This window comes from Perca flavescens, chromosome 2 (assembly GCF_004354835.1).
Source record: "Perca flavescens isolate YP-PL-M2 chromosome 2, PFLA_1.0, whole genome shotgun sequence".
NCBI lineage: Eukaryota > Metazoa > Chordata > Actinopteri > Perciformes > Percidae > Perca > Perca flavescens.
This window is the reverse complement of record NC_041332.1, coordinates 41746047-41767596: the sequence shown is the minus strand read 5'-3', so window position 1 is coordinate 41767596 and position 21550 is coordinate 41746047. Positions and strand designations below refer to the sequence as shown.

The window sequence follows — 21550 nt, the reverse complement described above, 5'->3', positions numbered from 1 at the left end:
AGAGCAAATCGCAGAGGCAAGTGAAACAAAGTTGACAAAAGTTTAACTTTATTCAAATGAGGACCACTCGAGAACCAATCAGCTTTGGTTTGTGTTTGGAGGCGGGAGTTACAAAAAAAGTCTGAACAAGATGGTCAGAGCTGTGTCATGAAAATTTGTATGTGATTAAAATGTTGGTACTAATTGTGATTTATTTGACACACAAACTTAGTCAGGGCACATACACCACTAAATAGACCACTGTAACACTCAAACTTTTCAGCTAGCCGACAGGCCAATCGCTAGCATGTTCGGACATTGGATTTCATTGTAAGCCTAGCCAGGCAGCTAGGCTACTTGTGCATTTGTTTAATTACATGTTTTGTTGGCGAACATTGACGCTTGTATCAACACGGATTGTTGTTTATATGTCACACAAACTTAAATAGGGCAAATACACCACCAAATAGATCACTGTAGATGTTAGTTTACACAATTTTTACCACCCCGTGACGTCTTCTGACAGACCGGGACATTGAAAAATGGAGGAGAAAATTATTGCTGCTGTGTTTGCATTCCCAGTTCTTTATGATCCGAAAGAAATTTGGAAGAAGGTTGCTACGATTGTTGGTGCTCCCGGTGGGTTTACGTTTTGTCGTTTTGAACCGTGAGAGGTTGCATTTGCTTTAACATAGGTTGTGTATGTATGTGTGTGTATATATATGTATGTATCATGTTCATGGGAAATGCGAGGTACATGCTCAGGGGGATGAATGACCTGTAAGGACAGTGAGCATGTATTATATATAAATATTTTATGATCATGGGTTTCCTGGCACCTTTCGTGGAGAGCAGGGAGACGAGAAATTGATACATACCCTTCCCATCTCCGTACGTGCTGTAATGCTGTCTGACGGCTCCAGCGGCATCAGGCCAGCACAGAACATGCAGGTGAATGGTTCCAGTAATCCTACTGCTCCAAATAAATGACAAAATAATGCCAACATGTTCCTATTTACATGTTGTGATTTATAGAGTCACAGCGTGTACAAAAAACAACATAACATGAGACACAGCCGTCTTCTAACTGTAAACAAACCGGGAACTATATTCTCAGGCGGAAGAATATAGTACTTGGGCGGAGTGATATGCTATATATTGTTTACTGTTAGAAGACGGCTGTGTCTCATGTTACGTTGTTTTTTGTACATGCTGCGACTATACAAATCACAACATGTAAACAGGAACATGTTGGAGTTATTTTGTCACAATTGGGAGCAGTAGGCTAGTTGGAACCAGTTACCTGCAGGATCTGTGCTAGGCTAAGCTAATGCTGGAACCGTCAGGCAGCGTTACAGCACGCACGGAGATGAGAAGGGTATGTATGGACTTGTCTAACTCTGGGGGTTACGGTGAATAAGCTAAATTCCCAATAAGTCGGCGTGTTCCTTTAACATGTAATGTAATATCAATATGAAATAAATGTATACAATTATTTTATTATAATACTACTGTTTCCTCATTAGTTGTACTACTTACCACTACTACAGTTTTGGAAATCATATTTTTTTATGATGAACGTAGGTGGCTCTTAAAAGAGCCTTTTGTTTGTTTTCATGAACTGTGGTTGTGGTTGTGGTTGTGGTTGCCAGTAAACTGAACCCTCTGCACTGAAATATTCATAGAATCTGTCCCTGACTCGGAAGGTAGCTCTGCAGTCTTATTGTACTTTTGACTAAACAGAATATCCACAAATGAACTGAACACCTCTAAGGAAGGTTAAGATGCTACAAATACGAACCTATGTATGAAATAGTGATTTTATTTAAATGTACTTCAGTAATCTACTAGGGATACCATGTATATGTCAGTCTGTATATGGAGTGTAATTAGGTAGACATACCGGCAGGCGGCAGCAGAGGGGCCCAATAGTCTCGAGTCGTCCGTAGAGACAGAAGATGAAGAAGAAGAAGACTTCATTGTTTTGGTCGACTGGTTTTGCTGCAGACTGAATGAAGAGAGAACATTTTGACCAGGGCGAGACTTCTCATTTGATAGTTTAAATAACCAGGTAAGATCTATAGACTAAAAGAGGACCCTGCACAGCCGCAGAAACCTTTAGCTGAACGTTAAATTGCGCACGCTGAAACACGTCTATATTATTAGCATAACGATAGCGTATTGAGAGATCTGATTGTTTCACCCGAGTGTCCAAAACATACGGCCTCAGATCAGATGAAGCTGATTATCGATTTACTTAAGTAACCTAACGTTATACTGTGGATCCTTTGTCTGTTTTAAAGATTGGTAACGTTATATGATTGTAAAGTTGTAATAACACTACACGTTCTTCCAACCGAAGAAGTGCATGACTTTGTGGAAGAAGAAAGGCGTGGCCGTAGAGGCGATCGAAAGGTTCACACGGCAGTAAACATTCTAATAAATGATCCGATCGGCAGGCCGAGGAGCATTTCATACATTATAAACATTCATAATACATGTATAATTAAGCAGATTTCTGAGTTGAATTTGGTGTGACCTTATGAGAGTGCAAATTCGGGACCAGATGTGTGTGTTTCACTTTTCAGGTTCATACTTGTTTTTTGGGTTTCTAACATAACGTGTTTACAATTAAATTCAATTTTATTTATAGTATCATATCATAACAAGAGTTATCTCGAGACACTTTACAGATGGATTAGGTCTAGGAAACCTGGGACAGACCCAAGCTCAAAATGTCAAATATAACACTTTTTAATATGATTTGTTTTTAAGATTGAAACCAGAAGTAGTATAGCCTTTGCCCAGACAAAAGACTGTACATGGCCCAGAAGTTAATGTGAATGTTTTGAAGCAAATAACAGCTAATTAAGCAATGCATGATGGGCAAAATGTTCTCACTTAATTATTGCTTAATAGTTACTTATTATTAAAACTTAATAATTGACAAGTACCTACTGCTATGCAAATTAAATTCAAAAAAGGTCTGGTGACCATAATGGGGCAGCAACAACTAGCCAAACATGCTTTTCATGTGGAATTAAATTAGCTGAATAAATGTGAATAATTCAAGTTAGTCTCCATGCATTACCAGGTGCTACAACTGGATTTAGGTTGGTTTACCCTGCGTAGTAGTTCATTTTAAATGGGGTTAAATCAAGGCAAATAGGCTACTTCTTACAATTTGGAAGAAAATAATACTAAATCATTGCATGGTCATCTCCAGGGGCGTAGCACAAAATTCTTGGCCTTGTAGAAAGGCATTCTCTATGGGCCCCTCCCTGCATCCACAGCTATTCATTTTAGCATCTTTTTGGGCCCTCCTCACATGAGGGCCCTGGGTACTCAGTCCCCTCCCTCATCTCTAGTCATCAGAAGTGGGAGTAAGCCACACATGTGCAAGTCACCAGCAAGTCTCAAGTCTTAACCTTCAAGTTGCAAGCAAGTCTCAAGTCATTGTGGTGAGAATCAAGCAAGTCAAGTCGAGTCCCTGCTATAAGTCAAGCAAGTCACAAGTCAAGTCATACAAAATTCTTAAATCTACCCCAGTTTTTACATTCATAATCAGTTTAAAAAAACATTTGTCATTTCAATATTGCAACGAAACTGTTGCAGCAAAAACTACTTTACAGAGACATATATCCAGTTAAGGTACAAGGTTTACATCAAGCTAGCTGAGCTCTACGGAGACTGGCCCACGATAGGCAGCGGTGGTTTCTTCTCACGTCTAACCACTGCTGCTCATCTCGGGCTTGCTTCTTAATTTCAATACCTTGAAAAAAGAATATGGTCTGGCTATTACATTAATATCAAGTCAAGTCCTTTCAAGTCATCTGTCTCAAGTTAAAGTCAAGTCTCAAGTCTTGAATACCAAGTCAAAGTCAAGTCATTTATCAATGTAAGTCAAGCAAGTCTCAAGTCCTCAAATTGGCGACTTAAAGGGAAACTTCACCAATTAGCATTAAGCTTTGTATCAGTAGAAACCTGGTAGTATTTTTGAATGACCATGCTTCCCTCCCTCATGTCCCCCTGAGAGGGGAGATCTCTGTATTGTGGGTCTGGAAAAAAACCTCAGATGACGCAAAATGACGATTTTTGCGTCATCTGAGGCTTTTTTGCCACTTCCGCATAGCCCAAAGGGGGTTGGACTGTCGGCTTTTTCCGGAGATTGCCGAGGAAAAAACAAATGTCAGCCATCTTGAATCCTCGCTTAGCTTCTCAGCAGGAGCAGAAACTGTTCATCCCGACGGAAATTTTGGGACGCGAGCTTTTATTTTGAAAAGTAGACGGGACGGCATGATATGGGACGCTCCAGGCTGCAGCCATACAGTCTTGGAAATTTTAGAACAACAATTATGTGCATTCAAACTACCACACATGTGTACCACCGGGATACATTGGAACACATCGGAGAATATGCAGGACACTTTATTACGGACGCAATACTCGAAACACTACGTGAGCTTTGCCTGCACGGAGACCAGCGGTGGTGCTTGATTCCTCTGGCCGGTGAGGAGACCTCATCAGTGGGGAGCGTTGAACGAGTGTGCCGGTGGAAAGCTAACGCTAGTCGGCCACCTGTTCCACCAATCCTGCTTGCAAGTGTCCGCTCATTAAACAAACTGGACTACATCCAACTTCAACCAAACTCCCAACGCGAGTTCAGAGACTGCTGTGCTGTGTTTTTGTTGTTGTGGAAATATTGCTGTGAACAATCCAGCCTGCTGTCACCGGGTATGACTACTAGTGGAGGTGGGCTGTGTTACCCCGGACTGCCTGTTGCAGAAATGGGGTGATTTGTATCCAACTAACTGCTAACTGCTGGTGGAGTCTGTGACTGTAAAATGCCGACAATTCTAGCTACATCCCACCCAAATGTACGGCTGTGTTTATACTCGATGTTTATACCACAGCCCACCAAGAGCTAATGCTAGTAGCTATGTGTTAGCCTTCTTTTATTACATGGCTTGGTTGAATTCTAATTTAGAATGCGATCTGTTATTTCTTGACAACAGACCGCTGCTAAGGATAACACACCGTTGCCATGCATAGCAGAGCGTTGCCATGGACACAGTTCTGTTCACTCTGGAGCTATCAATCAATCTGCTGAAAGAAGTCCGGATAATGTATCAGCTGTGGCAAAAAAGTATATGTTTTAAATGTGTAAAAGCACGTTTTTTCGTGTATATGGTTGAAATGACAATAAAACACACTTGTTGAGTTGATCGTCTCACTGTCTGTCTGTAAAGGGTAGGCGTGGCTTGGGAGTGGCCTCATACAGCAGCAAAGCAAGTGCATTCTGGGATTTGGTGTCTTTCATCCATATGAGCCAAAAACACATTTTCTGGCTTATCTCGGCCTAAAAGGCACCAATTTCAATTTTCTTTTCACATTTCTACTACATAAGTGACCCAATTTAAAGATATATTCAGCTTTCCAGCGGTGAAATTTCCCTTTAAGTCGGACTTCAGTCAAGTCATGCGACTCGAGTCCCTCACCTCTGCTAGTCATCGTTACAATCCCCCCCATTGTTGTGCATCAAACATCTGAACGTTGCCAGCTATTACCAGAGAAAATAAAGGTGGTAAGGCTGTCTTTGGGCTGTGCATATTTTCCCATTCAAAGTTGTTAACATCCTCTCAGAATAAAATGATTATTATTTGATTTGAAAAAAATCCCCAAACTTTGAACAGTAATGTAGAGCATAGAGTAACATGTATGGCTGTGTGTATGTTTTAGATCAGTCACCATGACAACCAAGCGCGGACTGATAACTGATTCATTCAAGGTGGTGAAGAAAGCGCGGAGGGTGAAACGAGAGAAGAGGCCTTCTCCTCCTCCTCCGCCACAGCAAGGTAAAGAGCAGCGCAGTGTTTGTATCAGTCAAACACACAGTCATTGTACTGCACTTGTTTGACACATCACTTTGAAAAACAGTCAGTTAAGTTAGTTAGTTCAATTCTTCATTTTCTTTCTTTTCATTTTCACATTTTCCATTCTATATTTTAATTGTGTTACCTTCAGTTCCAGGTAGCTTTTTTAAAGGTATTGTTCTACTGATACATACACATATTATGTGCCCTGTAAAATTCACAATGTCACCAATTTCTGTTATAATTCAGTGTTTACTTACCTTGAAGGTGAAAATTATTGGTCATTAGATTCTTTTGTAGGTTTTTTTATTGCTGGATATTATTAATGTTAGAGCAGTGTTAGAGTTCTCTGATACTTTGTTGGGACATACAATAGAAGTGACTTGAATTCTCTGAATCAGAGGCTGAGACTCCAACGGTCCGAGAGGAGGAGATGCAGAGGCTCAGACAGTTTGACCTGGACTGGAGATTCGGGCCCTGCACAGGTACCGTACCTACGTATGTGTAGAATATCTGCTTTTGGAACAAGATAAAGGGGTTTCAACTTTGATATTATTTACTACTTTGAATTTGTATACATGATTAGAATCTTTGAGTAGGCAAAATGCGTTAACAAATGTATACAAAATATAGTGTGGTTGATACTATACACCATGTTTTTTCATATGAAAAAAAGGAATACAATGTATTACTCAGGCTGAAACTAACAATCATTTTTTTCATCAGTTGATCTCTCAAGGATTAGTCCGATTCGTCAATAAATCTACCGATAATTTTTTCGATAAATCTATTGATTGTTTTCTGATAGTCGATAAATCCTTTGGTTAACTGACCAATAAACATAACTTCTACCAATAATCTTTTAAAACATTTTATTCAAGTAATATAATATAATACAATATTGTTGTATATAATACAATACTACAATTCAATACTATAATATAATGATAGTGTAGTATTGTATTATTATATTATATCACAGTAGTGTATTGTATATATCAGTGTCTAAAATGAATTAATGAAGATCACAATAAAATATTTGAGAGTAACAATATTTGTGACTTTGTTTGTGTAATGACAACTGTCCAGCCCTCAGAAGTGGACTTATCAGATGTGTCTCAGAGTGTTGTCTGTTTGTTTGCTTGTTGGTCTGTCTGTCTGTCTGTCTGTCTGTCGGCAGAATTACGCTTAACAGTGTTTTAAGCCCCCAACGTCTCTAGGGTTAGCTAACTAGGATTAGGCAATGGTTATGGTTATTGTTATGGTTAGGGTAAGGGTTAAGGCTGTTTTATGCTTCTGCGTCGAATCAACGGCGTTCTCCCGTAGACCCCTCTGCGTCTACGCCGGACCCTATGCCGTAGCCTGACGTGCACCTCTCGAAAAATGTAACTACGCGTCGCAGTGACGCACATTGCTCGGCCGTGGCTTGGTAGCGTTGCATTTCCCCCCCGACTCATGTCCTGGTTCTCCTTCTCCATAAACAACATGAAATCAAGGAGAGGGTTCACTTCTCCTGCTCCAGATCTCCCACCGTGGTCAGAGAGAACAGGGGAGACACTTTGGTTCTCTCACTGTGACTCTAGAGTCGCTACTCACTCTGAAGCTAATCGCCGTCACTCTCTCACTTCTCCCTCGCTCTATTACCCACTGCCCCCACACACACACACACACACACACACACACACACATGCCGGCTCGACGCACACACCAGCGCACAAGTATAAACACCAGGCCACTTAACGTAGCTACTGGCCTGATTTTCATGAAACTTGGTGAAAGGTTGAAGTATATGCCAAGGAAGAACCTATGGAATTTTGTGGCGGATCTGACTCGTGGGGCGGATAAAACAAATTATTTTTCACTTTTGTTAACATTGCGAGATAGGGCGTTTTACTGCTGCATTCATGTGGCGTCAGAGTAATCGGCAAAATGAGTTTCCAACTGGGACAATTCTCACTGCATTAACATCATAAAATAGGGCATGCCTTGGTGGAGGTCGGCGTGTCCTTCTAGTCTGCATTGTTTTTGGGTCTGCTTTATTTGGGAAAGGTATAGTTGAAGGTGTGCAGAAACAGCTTTAAACCACTGAAGAATCGCTCATATTCTCTCTCTCTCTGTCCAGGCATCAGCAGGTTGCAGAGATGGGAGAGAGCAAAGCTTAATGGTCTGAGCCCACCCAAGGAGATCAGAGACCTGCTGCTGCAAACACACACTGACCCCGAGTACAACTGGAGGTAACACACACACACACACACACACACACACATACGTTCCCTTTGGTGGTATCCCCAGAGTATTTAAAGGAATACGCCACAGTTTGTTGAAATAGGGCTCATCACGGTCTTCCCTGGCTGTAGATATGTGGGCCAACACATTTTTTGTCTCAGTGCAAGTAATTAGTTATTTTTTTTTTTTTTTGTTGGCTCACTTTCACTCCACACTATGCTTACTTTGTATTACCTCCCATACTCACTATATTAACATCCACACAAAAAGCAGGTTCCTAGGAGAACTCAGGTTATGACCTGATAACTATACGTCCTTTCATCCTACTTGTATACAAGTCCAAGAAGCCAGATTTCTTTACTTCCTACCATCTATTAAATCACAATCCCTGTGTCCCAATACCCATACTATTTAGTATGCCAGAAAAGATGTAGTATATGTCTCAGTACATAATATGTCAAAAACTACCAGGCTGTGGTCAGTTTGGATTTTGCAGCATGCAAGCAGGCATGCTTTTCTGGCTATTCTGGCCCACAATCCTTTGCGCAGCATATATGAGCAAGAGGGTCAGAGTTTGAGGCCCAATGCAATGAAGAAGTAGTATGTCATGGTATGTACATGGAGACGAGACATTGCTCTAGGGGAGATGAGACCGCCCCACCACGATAAGGTGGTGATCTCTTCTTTGAGATACTTTCAATATGATATAAAATCAATGACCTCATTTATAAGCTCAGACCCATGGCTGACATGCATTAACACAGGTTGCCACGCATCACTTACTGTCAGTACTATCACTATGAAATGGAGAATGTATCATGCTATGAATAAAAGATATCCAACTCTTACTAAGGCTGAGTATTACCTCTATGCTTTCTTAGTACTGACCAAAATGTGTCAATAGCCCTAAGTATCAAACGTTGTTAGTGTCCATAAAGAAAGCCTGCTTGGATTCATATTGTTCTTTAATTATTCTATGGTCTCAGAGAATTACAGCAAATCATAATCATGATTCATTTTAGTCTGCATTTAATTTAGGCAACGTTGATGTACTGCTGAAAAATGTGGAATTATTTTCAGCCCTAACTCTTGGAGACACCGATTCATATTAACAAAGTCTGCAATCATTTGTTGGTAATGATTGTGTTCTTTGTTTTTCAGCCTATGGAGCGACTATCCTTTGTGAGGAAGACATTGTAAGAAAGAGAAAAGCATGCAGATTCCAACAAAAGTCATTTTGTCATCAACACATATGTCTCTGAGGGATTTACCTTCTATCCTTAAGCCCCGAAAAACTCTTAAGGCCGGCTTCACGCTGGCTGCGTGGCGTGAGCGTGGCGTCTCTGTTGCGTGGCGGCTGCGTGGCGTTTTCTATGTCTTTACACACCAGAAACGTGTCTGACGCTTTATATCTGCAATGCATGTCAAAACCTAGAGACTTTCAAACATCAAAATGTCATTTATTAAATGTATTTGTGTCAAAATTACATATAAACATCTTTTTCCTATTCTATTTTGAATGGAAACGCTTCCAACACGCTTGCGTGTCACGTGAAAAATAGGCGTCGGTCCTATTTCTAGCAGGCACGCGTTTGCTGTGCGGCTCGAGCCACGCCCGAGACATACGTGTCATGCAGGCGTGTAAGGTGTGTAAGCTCTAACCTGTTAACATGGGAGATGAAATAAAAACGGACACGCCACGCAGCTGACATGCTCATGCCACGCAGGCAGTGTGAAGCCAGCCTCAGTAAAAAGATTTCACAGGGGAAAGATATTTCAACCTGGATACCCTATGTTCCTATGTGTTTGTGTCTAAATGACTGATGGGAACAACAATCTTTGACATCGGTCCAGTATTAAGCGAGACCGCTGCAGTCAGCAGCGGCGAAACAAGCTGCAATGTAACACACCTTTAATTTACGTCCACTAAAAGTGCTCGTTTTGCCACTAACGTGCTCACATTATTGTTCTAAGTGTCTGACAACATTATGGAAAGGATCCCCAAGGAGGTCAACCTTTTTATTAAAGGGTAAGATCCTTTTTGTTTAACATGAAACAGCCCCTAAAAATTGCCAGACTCCATTCAAATAAACGGTCATTTTATCATCGTCGACAAAAACAAAATGAAACAATCAAAAGCTGTCGTAGTCTGTCTCTCTTGCTCTGGTTTGGTTGAAATAAACCTTTAATTCACCCATTTACATGTGAAAATATGCTGGCTCTCTACACGCTAAAAGTACTGATTATTTACATGGAGTCTGGAGGGTTTTGGGATGGTGCTTTAGGGGCTGTTTCCATTTAAACAAAAAGGATTTCACTTTTCCAGGTTCGAGGGTCCAGGTTGAAAAATACTGAAATTACCCTTTAAATGGTAAGAAGAGTAACGGAGGAGGAATCCCTCTTTCAGGATGGAGAAAGAAGAATGACAGAACATCCAGTTGTGTTTTTTTCTTGCAGATGTACAACCTTGTCTTCTACACACAGTTTGTATTAAAAAATATTTCATAAAAAAAGAATTTGACCGAATTACTGGCTTCTTCTGTCTTGCTGTATATAAATGGAGGGGTTGTTACCTCTCTGTTGACACTGTAGAAATGAAATTGTGAAGGAGACATAAATGACAAAGAGTTCTACATTCACACGATTTGCTACCCTCTGGTATCTCCCATGTGGTCTGCACGCTGACATACATTTGTCTCAGTCTTTTTATAACTGACCTAACTTAACTTAAGTCTCTCGGTTTTACTCTTAACTCCACTAGATACACGAGGTAGAGAATGAGTGTGTGAATGTGTTCCACAATGCTACCTAGAGATGGTCACATTGGAAAGAGAAACACATGTTTACGACTTCTCGTAATATGTTGGTCTCTCTTCATATACTGTATCTAATCTATTGAGATTGCAGTTGAAAAAAGAGAATGCACTTTTCACTTCTAGGTGAAAAAGTTAGACACTGTTTAATAAATTTATAAATTGTGGAGGTTACTGGCATCAACTTTGCAGCTTTCATTTAAAAAAAAAAAAAGCCTTTCAGAAATACAGTTCACAATGTTTTTTTTAAGAGATGTACACCAACGCTGTTCGATTGGTGTGCAGTGTCGTCAAACACTCAAAGCTTAAAGCTGATTGGTTCGAATGTCGATTAGTTGAGCGACAGCAGACGCACCGCCCGCTGATTGATCGAGAGCTCGGTGACTGGGACCTGAGGCGGGGCGCTGCTGTAGTAAAGATTCTAGTGGGCGGGATTTGAGAGGATTCTACAGGTTGATGTGTTGCGTCAGTCTGATTCCTGGGCCTCTCATTGATTTATTCTTAGCTCTGTTGGATTTCTGCATTGTCAAATACCGTTAATGACGTTCATTACGGGGCAGCGGCGTCAAGGTAGACAGAATATAAGCCTCGATAATACAAGAAGACAGACGACTTTTTTTTTTTTTTTTAAAGTCTGTTGGTGTTGGAAAAAATACAGCTGGCATTTACCAATTGGTCGTGCAATAAATAAGGGACTTTTCAAAAAAACTGAAACAACCATTGTCATGAACTGTGCATTTAGATTATATCACGCCATGTACTATTTCTTAAGCATATTCTTTTACTTTGAAGGTTAAGACCGGAAGTCGTATTTTGTGATTGTTGGGTAGCTTAGCTAATTTGATTGGCTGTTGCGTTGTTGCCTGTGGGCTGAGTAGTGACCTACAGACAGTACTGCAGCCAGGACAAGGATTAATAATACCACACTGTCTGTAAAAAAAAAATAGTCTTTAACCACAGTTAGACAGTAATTTGCCTTAAATAAGCCTTCATTTCCTTAAAAGACAGCTTTTTTTTTTTTTTTTTTTTTTTTTTTTACCGCCGCTTCAATGGAAATATCGTTTTGATGAGTTTTCACTCATGAGCGGCTGTGACAGTAACGTTATAGCTAACTTAACTAACGTTAACTTAAGCTAGATAACGTTAGCCTGTTGTAAAATCAAATTGTCAAATTATTTGTTGCTGCTTTTTTTCGTGGCCGCATGGTGCTGTGATATATCCTGTTTTACTAAAAACTGTAGGATAGTGGACAGACGTCACACTCTGGTAAGCAACCTGTTCATCTCCGGAGGATTAACGTTATAACATAGCTAGCTAGCTAGCTAGTCATCCACAGAGACATCCATGTAACTCATTAGCTATCTGCTAGCTTGTGGCTCGAAGGCTTTAACGTTACCTTGTTGTACCGTTGTGATTTTTCACCTGTCATTTGACATATGGCGTATGGCGTATATTGCAGCCATGTAAAATTGCTGGCAAACCTAGCTAATTCGTAAGCAACATGTCTCTGAGTATCTTCTGTCATCCATATTACCAGAATGTTCAGAATTTAGGCGAGGCTTCTGGTAATAACGGTGACAAAGTTTGTAACGTTAACCCAATATTTGATGTCTAACGTTAAGCAAATGACCGGTAGTGCCATCATGTTTACTGTTGGTAACCAATGTATTACCATAACATTAGTGTGGCTGCTGTGCAGAATTCAGGGGCGGCCTCTCGCTTCTGTTTCGCAGATGCAGAAATTGGCATAACGTTAAGTGATTTTAGGGCGATCCTCTTGAGTAAATTATCTTCAACACAGGCCCACTTCTTACAACCTAACTTCAGGCCTTTACGAATCACTGAGAATAGATTCTTCAGCATATAGCATCCGCAATGAAGCACGTTACCGGTCAGTTATGTTAAAAGTTTTAGAATTATTCCAAGCTGCTTGCTTACACACGGCCACATTGGTGGGAGGGGATAACGGGCAAAGGCTTTCCTACCTTTACAATGTCATTTAAATGGGCAAAACTAGCATACTGAATGCATTAGAATTTACGTGTTGTCCAATTTTATGCAACACAGGAGGATGTGTTTTCAGAGCCAGCTCACACCCTATGGATAGGGATTTATGTCTCTTGGGCCTGTTTGTCTCTGCGGCTTCCAGTTTGTGTGGTTGCTTGGCTATACAGTACATTTCACTCCCAAGCCAACTAATGCTGTAACTGTGTGTCATTTTTACATTGCATTACAACATATTTTCATGTGTGAAAATCACTGAAATACTGCCTTTTTATTAGATTTTATAGATTAAATTGTGCTTGATCTCCGATATGATAAATAGGACTGAAAAGAACATTAGTCTGAGGAAAACACTAAATCTTTCAGAAATATGTTATAATGTGTCATGACAATTGTAAAAATCTACAAAAATTGATGGACATTAAAATAAAACCTATTTTCTGTTGGCACGTTCAATCTAAAATATTGTCAGCTAAATTAAAGCCATATTATCTCATTTTTGGTGTATAGAATGATGATAATAGACACTACAAACTTGTTTAATCCAACTGATTTTCTTACTTTCCTCAGTACTGCCTCTGTAAGTTTGTAAAATAGGGTTTTGAAGACTGATCGTGATATTTTTGTAGTGTAGAATCTTATCGCTGATATTGCTGTTGCCTTGTGTTCTCTCTCCTCCCTCCCTCCACAGTGATGGATAATGCCCATACTAAGACGGTGGAGGAGGTTTTGGGCTTCTTCAGTGTAAATGAGTCTACAGGTCTGAGCTGTGAGCAGCTGAAGAAGAACAGGGAGAGATGGGGACCCAACGGTACAAATGGAAATCCTTTTTCTCTTTCCACTCATTAAATGTCTTTAAAACAAATCCACTTTACATTTGTAGTCTCATAAGAGTAAGTGTGCAGTGGATTTCATCCATCTTTTGTTTTTTAAATTAGAGATGGCCCGATACCATGTTTTGCTTCCCGATACCAATTCTGATACCAGAACTTGCGTACCGGCCGTTACCGAGTACTGATCCAATACCAGTGTGTCATATATTTTATTATGTTTTAACACAAAACTGTTTACTAATATCCCTGTATGGATATGATATTATTTCTATCTTTGTTCTCAGTCTGGCTCAGGTTAAACTCTTTGTAAAACATGAACAAATACAAACAATGAGTGCCACAGAACTTTCTGTTATTATGAAGTTTGACAGTCAGTTATAACGGAAAAAGAACATAAATAAACTACTTTAACATAGATTTTCTTTAGGGCTTTATTACGTGGTATCGGATCGGTGCATAAACTCCAGTACTTCCCGATACCAGCGTTTTAGGCAGTATCGGAGCTAATACCGATACTGGTATCTCTATATTAAATGACACTCTCTGTGTTGTTGATAATGGACTTACTACACTTATTACTGCTACCGCCAATACTAAAAATGACAACCATCATTATAATAAACAACATATTCATAAAAGATCATATTAGACTATATTCCGGTTAAAGGCCTAACATGTGCTACAATTGTATTGATGAAATGTTCAGTAAATGTGTACATGCATACACATTTACTGGACAGTGCTGTCAATCTGCATCATATCCATTATATATATTCTGCATCATGTTCAAGTATTAGCAAGCACTACATTAATCTAGTCCTGCTGCCAAAAAAAAAAGATCATATGCACCTTGTAATTTATAACAGTGGTGATGATGATGTAATTCTTTTTCACTTTCTTTCTAACTACGTTTTAACTCTGCCTTTACTCGCAGAATTGCCAGCTGAAGAAGGTAAGCTATCTATCTATCTATCTATCTATCTATCTGTCTGTCTGTCTGTCTGTCTGTCTGTTTTCTTGTATGCTTTTCTGTTCCTCTTCTTACGGTGTCTTTCTTTCATCGTCATTATCTCATGTAAATCAAAGTGTCTTTGTTTCTTTCTTTTGCTCTGCTCATTGTGGTCCTTGGTGTCTCTTTATACAGGGAAGTCACTTTGGGAGCTGGTCCTGGAACAGTTTGAGGATCTGTTGGTTCGAATCTTGCTGCTGGCTGCGTGCATCTCCTTTGTAAGGAAACACAACTGTGCACAACCACAAGCAAACACACACACACACACACACACTCACATATACCAGTAATGGTAATCTTTTCAAATATATAGAGTTTGTATGGACTGTGTATTTGTGTGAACTAATACATTAGTTTAACCCTGCTCTACACGCACACAAATTAAATGAGTGTTAATAACACAAAGCCACATTCAACACAGATCTTCACCTCTCTCTCCGTCTTGTCTTGTCTCGTAGACCCTGGCTTGGTTCGAAGAAGGAGAGGGGACAATCACAGCCTTTGTTGAACCCTTTGTCATCCTCCTCATTCTCATCGCCAATGCTATTGTGGGAGTATGGCAGGTAAACAGTGTGTGTGAGCAGGTTTTGTGGATTGACAATCATATCATCATATCAAGGCAATTTCTTAGACCATTTCATACTATTAAAGAATATTTAAAATGGTGTTATGAATTGTTTAAAACTTCTGCTGCAATAATCCTCTAATTTCCCAAATATGTGTTTTACGTTTGACAACTATGATGTAATACAAAATAGCCTAAAACTGGATTTATACTGCAATTAGTCTCGCATTGCCAGACGTATGTCATATGCGCTGCGGAGTAAGGTCTGGCTCCTCCGCACATGCATTCCAGGACAGGAGAAAAAACACTCTGGGTTGTTTGCATTACTTTAAACTAATCACAATCTGGTCGCAGAGACGGTAACGCCGGCTACACACTGGATGCGTGGCGTGAGCGTGGCGTTTCTGTTGCGTGTCAGTTCGGTGGTGTTTTCTATGCCTTTTCACACCAGAAACAAGTCTGACGCGGCGCTGCTGCTGCTAGCCTTGTCTGTACACATGTATGTTTCCCATTGACTACTGCACTCAAGCAGTTTACTTCATGTTAAACATAAATATATACTGATCTGATTACAGCAAAGACAATGTCGGCAGTATTGACGGAAAAATAGGCTACAGAATATTTCGTTCTGTATTGATAGGTGCAATATTTGAAAATCGATAATTATTTATTATTATTTTTTTAAATTACATTTATATCTTCATTTATTTCAAAACCTAGAGACTTTCAAACATCAAAATGTCATTTATGAAATGTATTTGTGTCAAACGACATATAAACATCTTTATTCTATTTTGCCTGGAAACGCTTCCAACACGCTTGCGTGTCGTGTGAAAAAGAGGCGTCGGTACTATTTCTAGCATGCACAGGTTTTCGGAGTGGCTCGAGCCGCGCCTGAGACGTGCAAGGAGAAGGGGAGCCGAATAAAAACAGACACGCCACACAGCTGACACGCTCACGCTACGCATCCAGTTTGTAGCCGGCCTTACTCTGCAAAATGGTCTCGGAAAAAAAGGAACTTGTTTTGGTGGAACATTTAATATTAAATGAAATTAACTGTTCACACAATACAGCAACGTGAGCTATATAAATCAGCTGGATACATGGTTAAACGTTATTTGCTCTTACCAGTGTATCACCGTGTGTATTTTGTCCCTAGCAAATGCCCGCCAATCTGACTCATCCATTGCGCTGTTATACACAACCACAGCATGCTACTCTGCAAATAGCTAATTTTTACAATCAAGCTAATACAAAAGCTGTCGGTTTGTAGTTTAACTGTTTATCTTAGTTGTCACAAAGCTTGAAATTCGGACAAATTCTTGTAAACTTAGCTGGCATCAAGAAACCATCCTCTGCTCTCTACCAGAGGTAACTCCATATGGCTAATTATTATGCAATGACATCATTAGACTTCGAGGACGATGTGTGCGTTCTTCATTCTTTCTAAACTTCGCTCAGTATTTTGATGTCAGGAATATGATTTATTTTATTGACAATAGCTCAGGGAAATGTCCAGCCCCCGGGCACTGAGCTTTCAGAAAAAAGTGTCATCCTCAACAATATAGCCCTGCTAAGCTTTGTGAAGTCCCATTTTCCTGGGACAAGCTGTGAACATAGCATATTCAATGAAAAGAGCCGTTACCTCTCCCACTGCCAACTCTTAGTTACAAAACAACAGGCAAACTGTTTGGAGATTGAAAAAAGGTTGTACAATACAGTGGAGCAGATGAAAGGGTTTGTGCTCGTTACCTACGACTTACACAAAAATACCTCCAAAAGCTAAAAAAATTTGTCACAGTGAGTAAGGTAATGTTTTTGCATTTTTCTAAAACTACTTTTTACAACTTGTTTATTTACTAGTTATTTATAAAAAATAAGTTAATACTGCAATTTGTTCAAATTGATGACACTATCAGAGCATGCCAAAATCCTGTGTGTGTCTGAAAATAACCCAGAGGGTTAAGGATGGCTACAGGGCTATTCCCCATTCCCCATTTGGAAAATCGGATCACGCTGCCATTTTCCTCATTTCAAAATACAAACAAAGAGTCAGACAGGAAGCCTGATTGACATGAGAGGTCAAATGCTGGTCTGACCAATCAGAAACTACGCTGCAGGATGTGATGATTGATGTGGACTGGAACTTGTACAGCTCTTTGTACGGCAAACTGGTGGACGATTCTGTGCCTACAGTAATTATCAAGACCTTCCCAAGTTATAAACTGTGGGTGGATAAAACCATCCGTGACGCACTGAAGAGGCACGCCGCTGCATACAACTCAGGGCTGGCTTCTGGGAACATGGAGAGAGTGTCCGATGTCCTACGGAGACCGGTGAAGGAGTCTAAGAGGTGATACCCGGACTTTCAAGCAGTTGGACGCCAGAGGCTTATGGACAAGAAATAAGGACAATAACGGACTACAAAGGAGAAAAAAGGGCAATTATAAGTCTTAGAGCATGACGGCAATGCCAGCCCTAGCCATTTTGGTGCCCTAAGTGCCCTCTGCTGACTAACTCCATCCTCACTGTATCAGAAAAGGGCTGGCCAGTCAGCAGGATCTGTAGGTGCTGCAATGACTGATCCAGGATGAGTTGCACATGTTCATAACTGATGTAAATTTGGGATAGCATTTGGGATAGAATTATATCAAAAATCTGGCTGCAGCTGTAACATACAATTACAGAACTCCTACTTCAGGCAACATAGCAATGCATCAGCGACCACAAACTATTGCTGAAACTTACATGCTGCAGAGAGCAATGTAGAAGGCCCCTCTCCACAGGCTGCTAGGGGCTTCTGAAAGTGTTTCCTGAGTGCATCTGGACAGATAATAGAGTAGATTTACCTAATACTTTACAAGCAAAATAATGTAGCTGCAGCAGACAGCAGAGGACACATGGCAAACAACTGCTGCAGCCTGCACACTACTCACCCAAGTGCCATGTTCAACATAAATAACTTGCCAAGACAAGTAACGTTAGGATAAGCATAGTCTATATCGAGGATGTTTCATTTCCGGGATTGGTCAGGTACCGCCGGAAATTCCTCCGGATGTCTGTCACCTTACCTTTTCTTTGTGTTGGCGTTCTAACCTCCGGTGGATTTGTGAGGACTATGGCTAACTGCTCCTCAGATCTCTGCAGGGTAAATCCAGACAGCTAGCTAGACTATCTGTCCAATCTGAGTTTTCTGTTGCACGACTAAAACTACTTTTGAACGTACACACGTTCCACCAAAACAAGTTCCTTTCCGAGGCTATTTTGCAGAGGCACCGTGGCTCCACCGCCCAAGACGATTGTCATTGGTTTAAAGAAATGCCAATAAACCAGAGCACGTTTTTCTCCCATCCCGGAATGCCGTGTGATTCCAGGAAGTTGAGGCTGTGTATCATAGTCAACTTAGGGCCCTATTTTAACGATCTGAAACCAAGTATCAAACTCAAAACGCAAGTAGCTTTGTGGGTGTATCTCAGGTGCTCTTGCTATTTTACCGGCGGGATAAATGACTCTTGCGCCCGACGCAATGGCGATGTTGCTGCGGCCTCTCGGGCGCATCTCCTCAAGTCTGGAGAGGATTGCTGCAGCCATGGAGTGTGGGCCTCCGAACGCACCACCTGCTCCTGTTGTGCCCCTTCCTCCTCCTGTTGTAACCAATCCTCCTCCTGTTGTGCCCCTTCCTCCTCCCCCCCCACCCACTCCACCAGGAGCACATTGCGCATTGCCACTCCCGGACCCTTAAGTGTGAGGCGGAGGAGGGAAAAATAATTAATAATGGCGTCCATTATACATCCATTATTAGGCAAAGATGCACAGATACTTTAAATAAAAACATAATGGCGCGCAGAGGAGGGAAAAATAATTAGTTCTTCTGTTTAAATCTTTTCATTTTACGTTTGTATTTTTTTTTTTTTTTTTTTTTTTTATTACAGTTTGCTATTGATTTTTCTTTTTGACAAAATGTAAATAAAGAAATGTCACAAAGACATACTTTCCGATGTTTTGGGCTCACTCTCACTGAATCACAAGGTTATGAATGCATTGTGATATTTTTGCAATGTAGTAGGGATGGATGATATGGCCTAAAATCCATATTGCGATATACATTGCAGCCTTTTGTGATAACGATATATATCACGATATATAAATTATAATAGAACCATTTCAGACCAGGTTACATAGACCCTAAGGAAAGCCAAACTGCTAAATGTATTTATTTTTTTTAAGAGAAAGAAAGATAGTATGTAGTTTTGAGAACATTTATTGTGCAAAACTGTAATTATACAACATAATGTTGCAGATGAATAAAATTCAAGTACACTAGTTGCAGAGACTTTAACAAAGAAAAAGTTTAAAGTATTGGGTTTCTTTCCTTCAGTGCAAACCATTCTAAAAGGCACTACACTTAGTTAGTTTAAGTCCTTGGTTCTTAAATGCCACCCCTGATGCAGAGAACAGGAAAAACTGGTGTCTTTTTAGTTAAGTAACCAACACTGTACTGAAAATACGTCCATTATTAGGCAAAGATGCACAAATACTTTAAATAAAAACATATTTCAAACAAAGTTTCTTACTTGCAGCCTAATGTAACGCATTTGAGCACACTTGTACACACGCACACACACATCATCGGCTGCCAAGATTCCAATCGTCCGTTATATATAGTGAATGGTCAGGCTGAGAAAAGGCTCCATGGTACGGCTCAACCACAGTTTCATTGTAGGGGCTTAAATCCAAACCAAGTCCAATTAATGGATGTTGCACTGGTCTTTTTGACCAGCTCCTCCGTTTCGCTTTCAGCCATGTCTACTCAAGATGACGATGATGCGTTGCAGCTCGTGGCTCTAACTTTCACGGGTAGATTGCGTCATCAACATGCATTATCACGATAGTGCAATTTAATTAAAATTGCTATTGTAGGCCAATTTTGTATCTTTTTATATTGCATATCGTTTCTATCGGCCATTACTACAATGTAGTCTAACATTAGACCGAGATTAGTTTGCTTACCTCACTATAGACGATGCAGCTCTTCTGTCTCTCCTCTCCCGTGCTGCTGTTGGGCATTTGGGTTAAGTGGCATCGGCACATGCAGTTCAACATCACGTCTCCTTAAGTCCTCTAATATTTCCTCATTTATGTCATCAAAACATCCATGATTTGTGGAAATGTTGTGTAAAACACAACAAGCCACAAAGAATACCGCGACTTTTTAAGGACTGTACTGTAAAGTCTATCCTATATAAAACACCTGAAGCGCATTTTCAGTAATATTTTTCCTTGTAATTATGTATGGTTTGCAAAAATGGGAATTGCTGCGTCTGTGTAGATAAGAGAAGCAAAGTGTATGCGCGGTGTGCACACGATACATTATGGCCAAGCATGTGCCCCTAAAATAGCATCTGAATAATGCGCCACTGATTTTAGACCAGGTTTTTCCTGGTCTGTGGCGGAATTGTTTTTGGAAACTGCAAAAAAAAAAAACAGGGAACGTTTGCGTCGGTACACGCCTCCTCTTTTTCCTGAACCGCCCCCGGGAGCGCAAGTTCATTCCTTAATTTATTGACGTGAGTCTGTGGAGGGAAAAGTCTGCTGTATGTTGGGTGCAAAATAGGAATGATACATGCGTCTGTGTACAAAGTCAATTGCGCTGGGAGCAAGATAGGGCCCATGGTCTGACATTGCCAGACCCTCCTCTGTAGCGCTGTGGAGGAAGGTCTGTCAATATGAGAATAAGTTGACTATGATAAAGTCATATTTTGGGTGGGAAGGTGGAGTCCAGAAGGTTTATCTAAATCAGCACATACCATTATGTTCCTTTATCCTGTCATCTTATTGTATCTAGTCTTGCATACACCGCTTATCTATTCTGGGATACTTGTCTTATGAGGTTTAAAAACTGTACAGTAAAAAAACAACTGTTGACCTAGTTTGGGTTTTAACAAAGACCAAGTCAAGGCAACTACAAGTTTTTAAAGTCCATCGGATGTTCTTCTGTTTGTTGGGTTTAACTTCTGTGTTTGTCATCTTCTCTGCTCGGTGGTGTGATGTTTGGATTCTAACATTTAAATGTTCACAGAGAATCAAACAGAAGTAACTGGTCTGTGTATGTGGGTTTCCTGTTTCTGTTCATGAATTCTACCATTCTCCACTTTTAAATCACTGCTGAAAGTGTCCATATCTCAGAGAACTGACCTCACGTTCTATAATACGTCCTGTCTCTCCTTCCCTGCTGTCTTTGTCTTCAC

General features: G+C 40.3%; 2 protein-coding genes across 3 annotated transcripts in view; both read left to right on the top strand.

Moving 5' to 3' along the window:
• Positions 1 to 1922: 1922 nt before the first annotated feature.
• On the top strand, positions 1923 to 9469 carry pold4 (DNA polymerase delta 4, accessory subunit). The gene is made up of 5 exons (XM_028567395.1): positions 1923 to 2050; positions 5719 to 5834; positions 6254 to 6337; positions 7975 to 8086; positions 9240 to 9469. Exons 2-5 carry the CDS (start codon positions 5729 to 5731, stop codon positions 9262 to 9264), a joined length of 327 nt encoding a protein of 108 aa, XP_028423196.1. The 5' UTR covers positions 1923 to 2050; positions 5719 to 5728; the 3' UTR covers positions 9265 to 9469.
• A 1825-nt stretch (positions 9470 to 11294) lies between these two features.
• The window catches only part of si:dkey-28b4.8 (sarcoplasmic/endoplasmic reticulum calcium ATPase 2), a 37736-nt gene continuing 27480 nt past the window's right edge, over positions 11295 to 21550 (top strand). Inside the window, exons 1-5 of one of the 2 annotated variants that reach the window (XM_028567270.1) lie at positions 11295 to 11461; positions 13587 to 13706; positions 14663 to 14680; positions 14873 to 14955; positions 15196 to 15300. In XM_028567270.1, the coding sequence (XP_028423071.1) occupies positions 11431 to 11461; positions 13587 to 13706; positions 14663 to 14680; positions 14873 to 14955; positions 15196 to 15300 (357 nt within the window). In that variant the 5' untranslated portion in view covers positions 11295 to 11430. Of the gene's footprint in view, positions 11462 to 11917; positions 12158 to 13586; positions 13707 to 14662; positions 14681 to 14872; positions 14956 to 15195; positions 15301 to 21550 lie in introns of those variants that run through there. The other variant, XM_028567280.1, reaches the window with a different exon arrangement.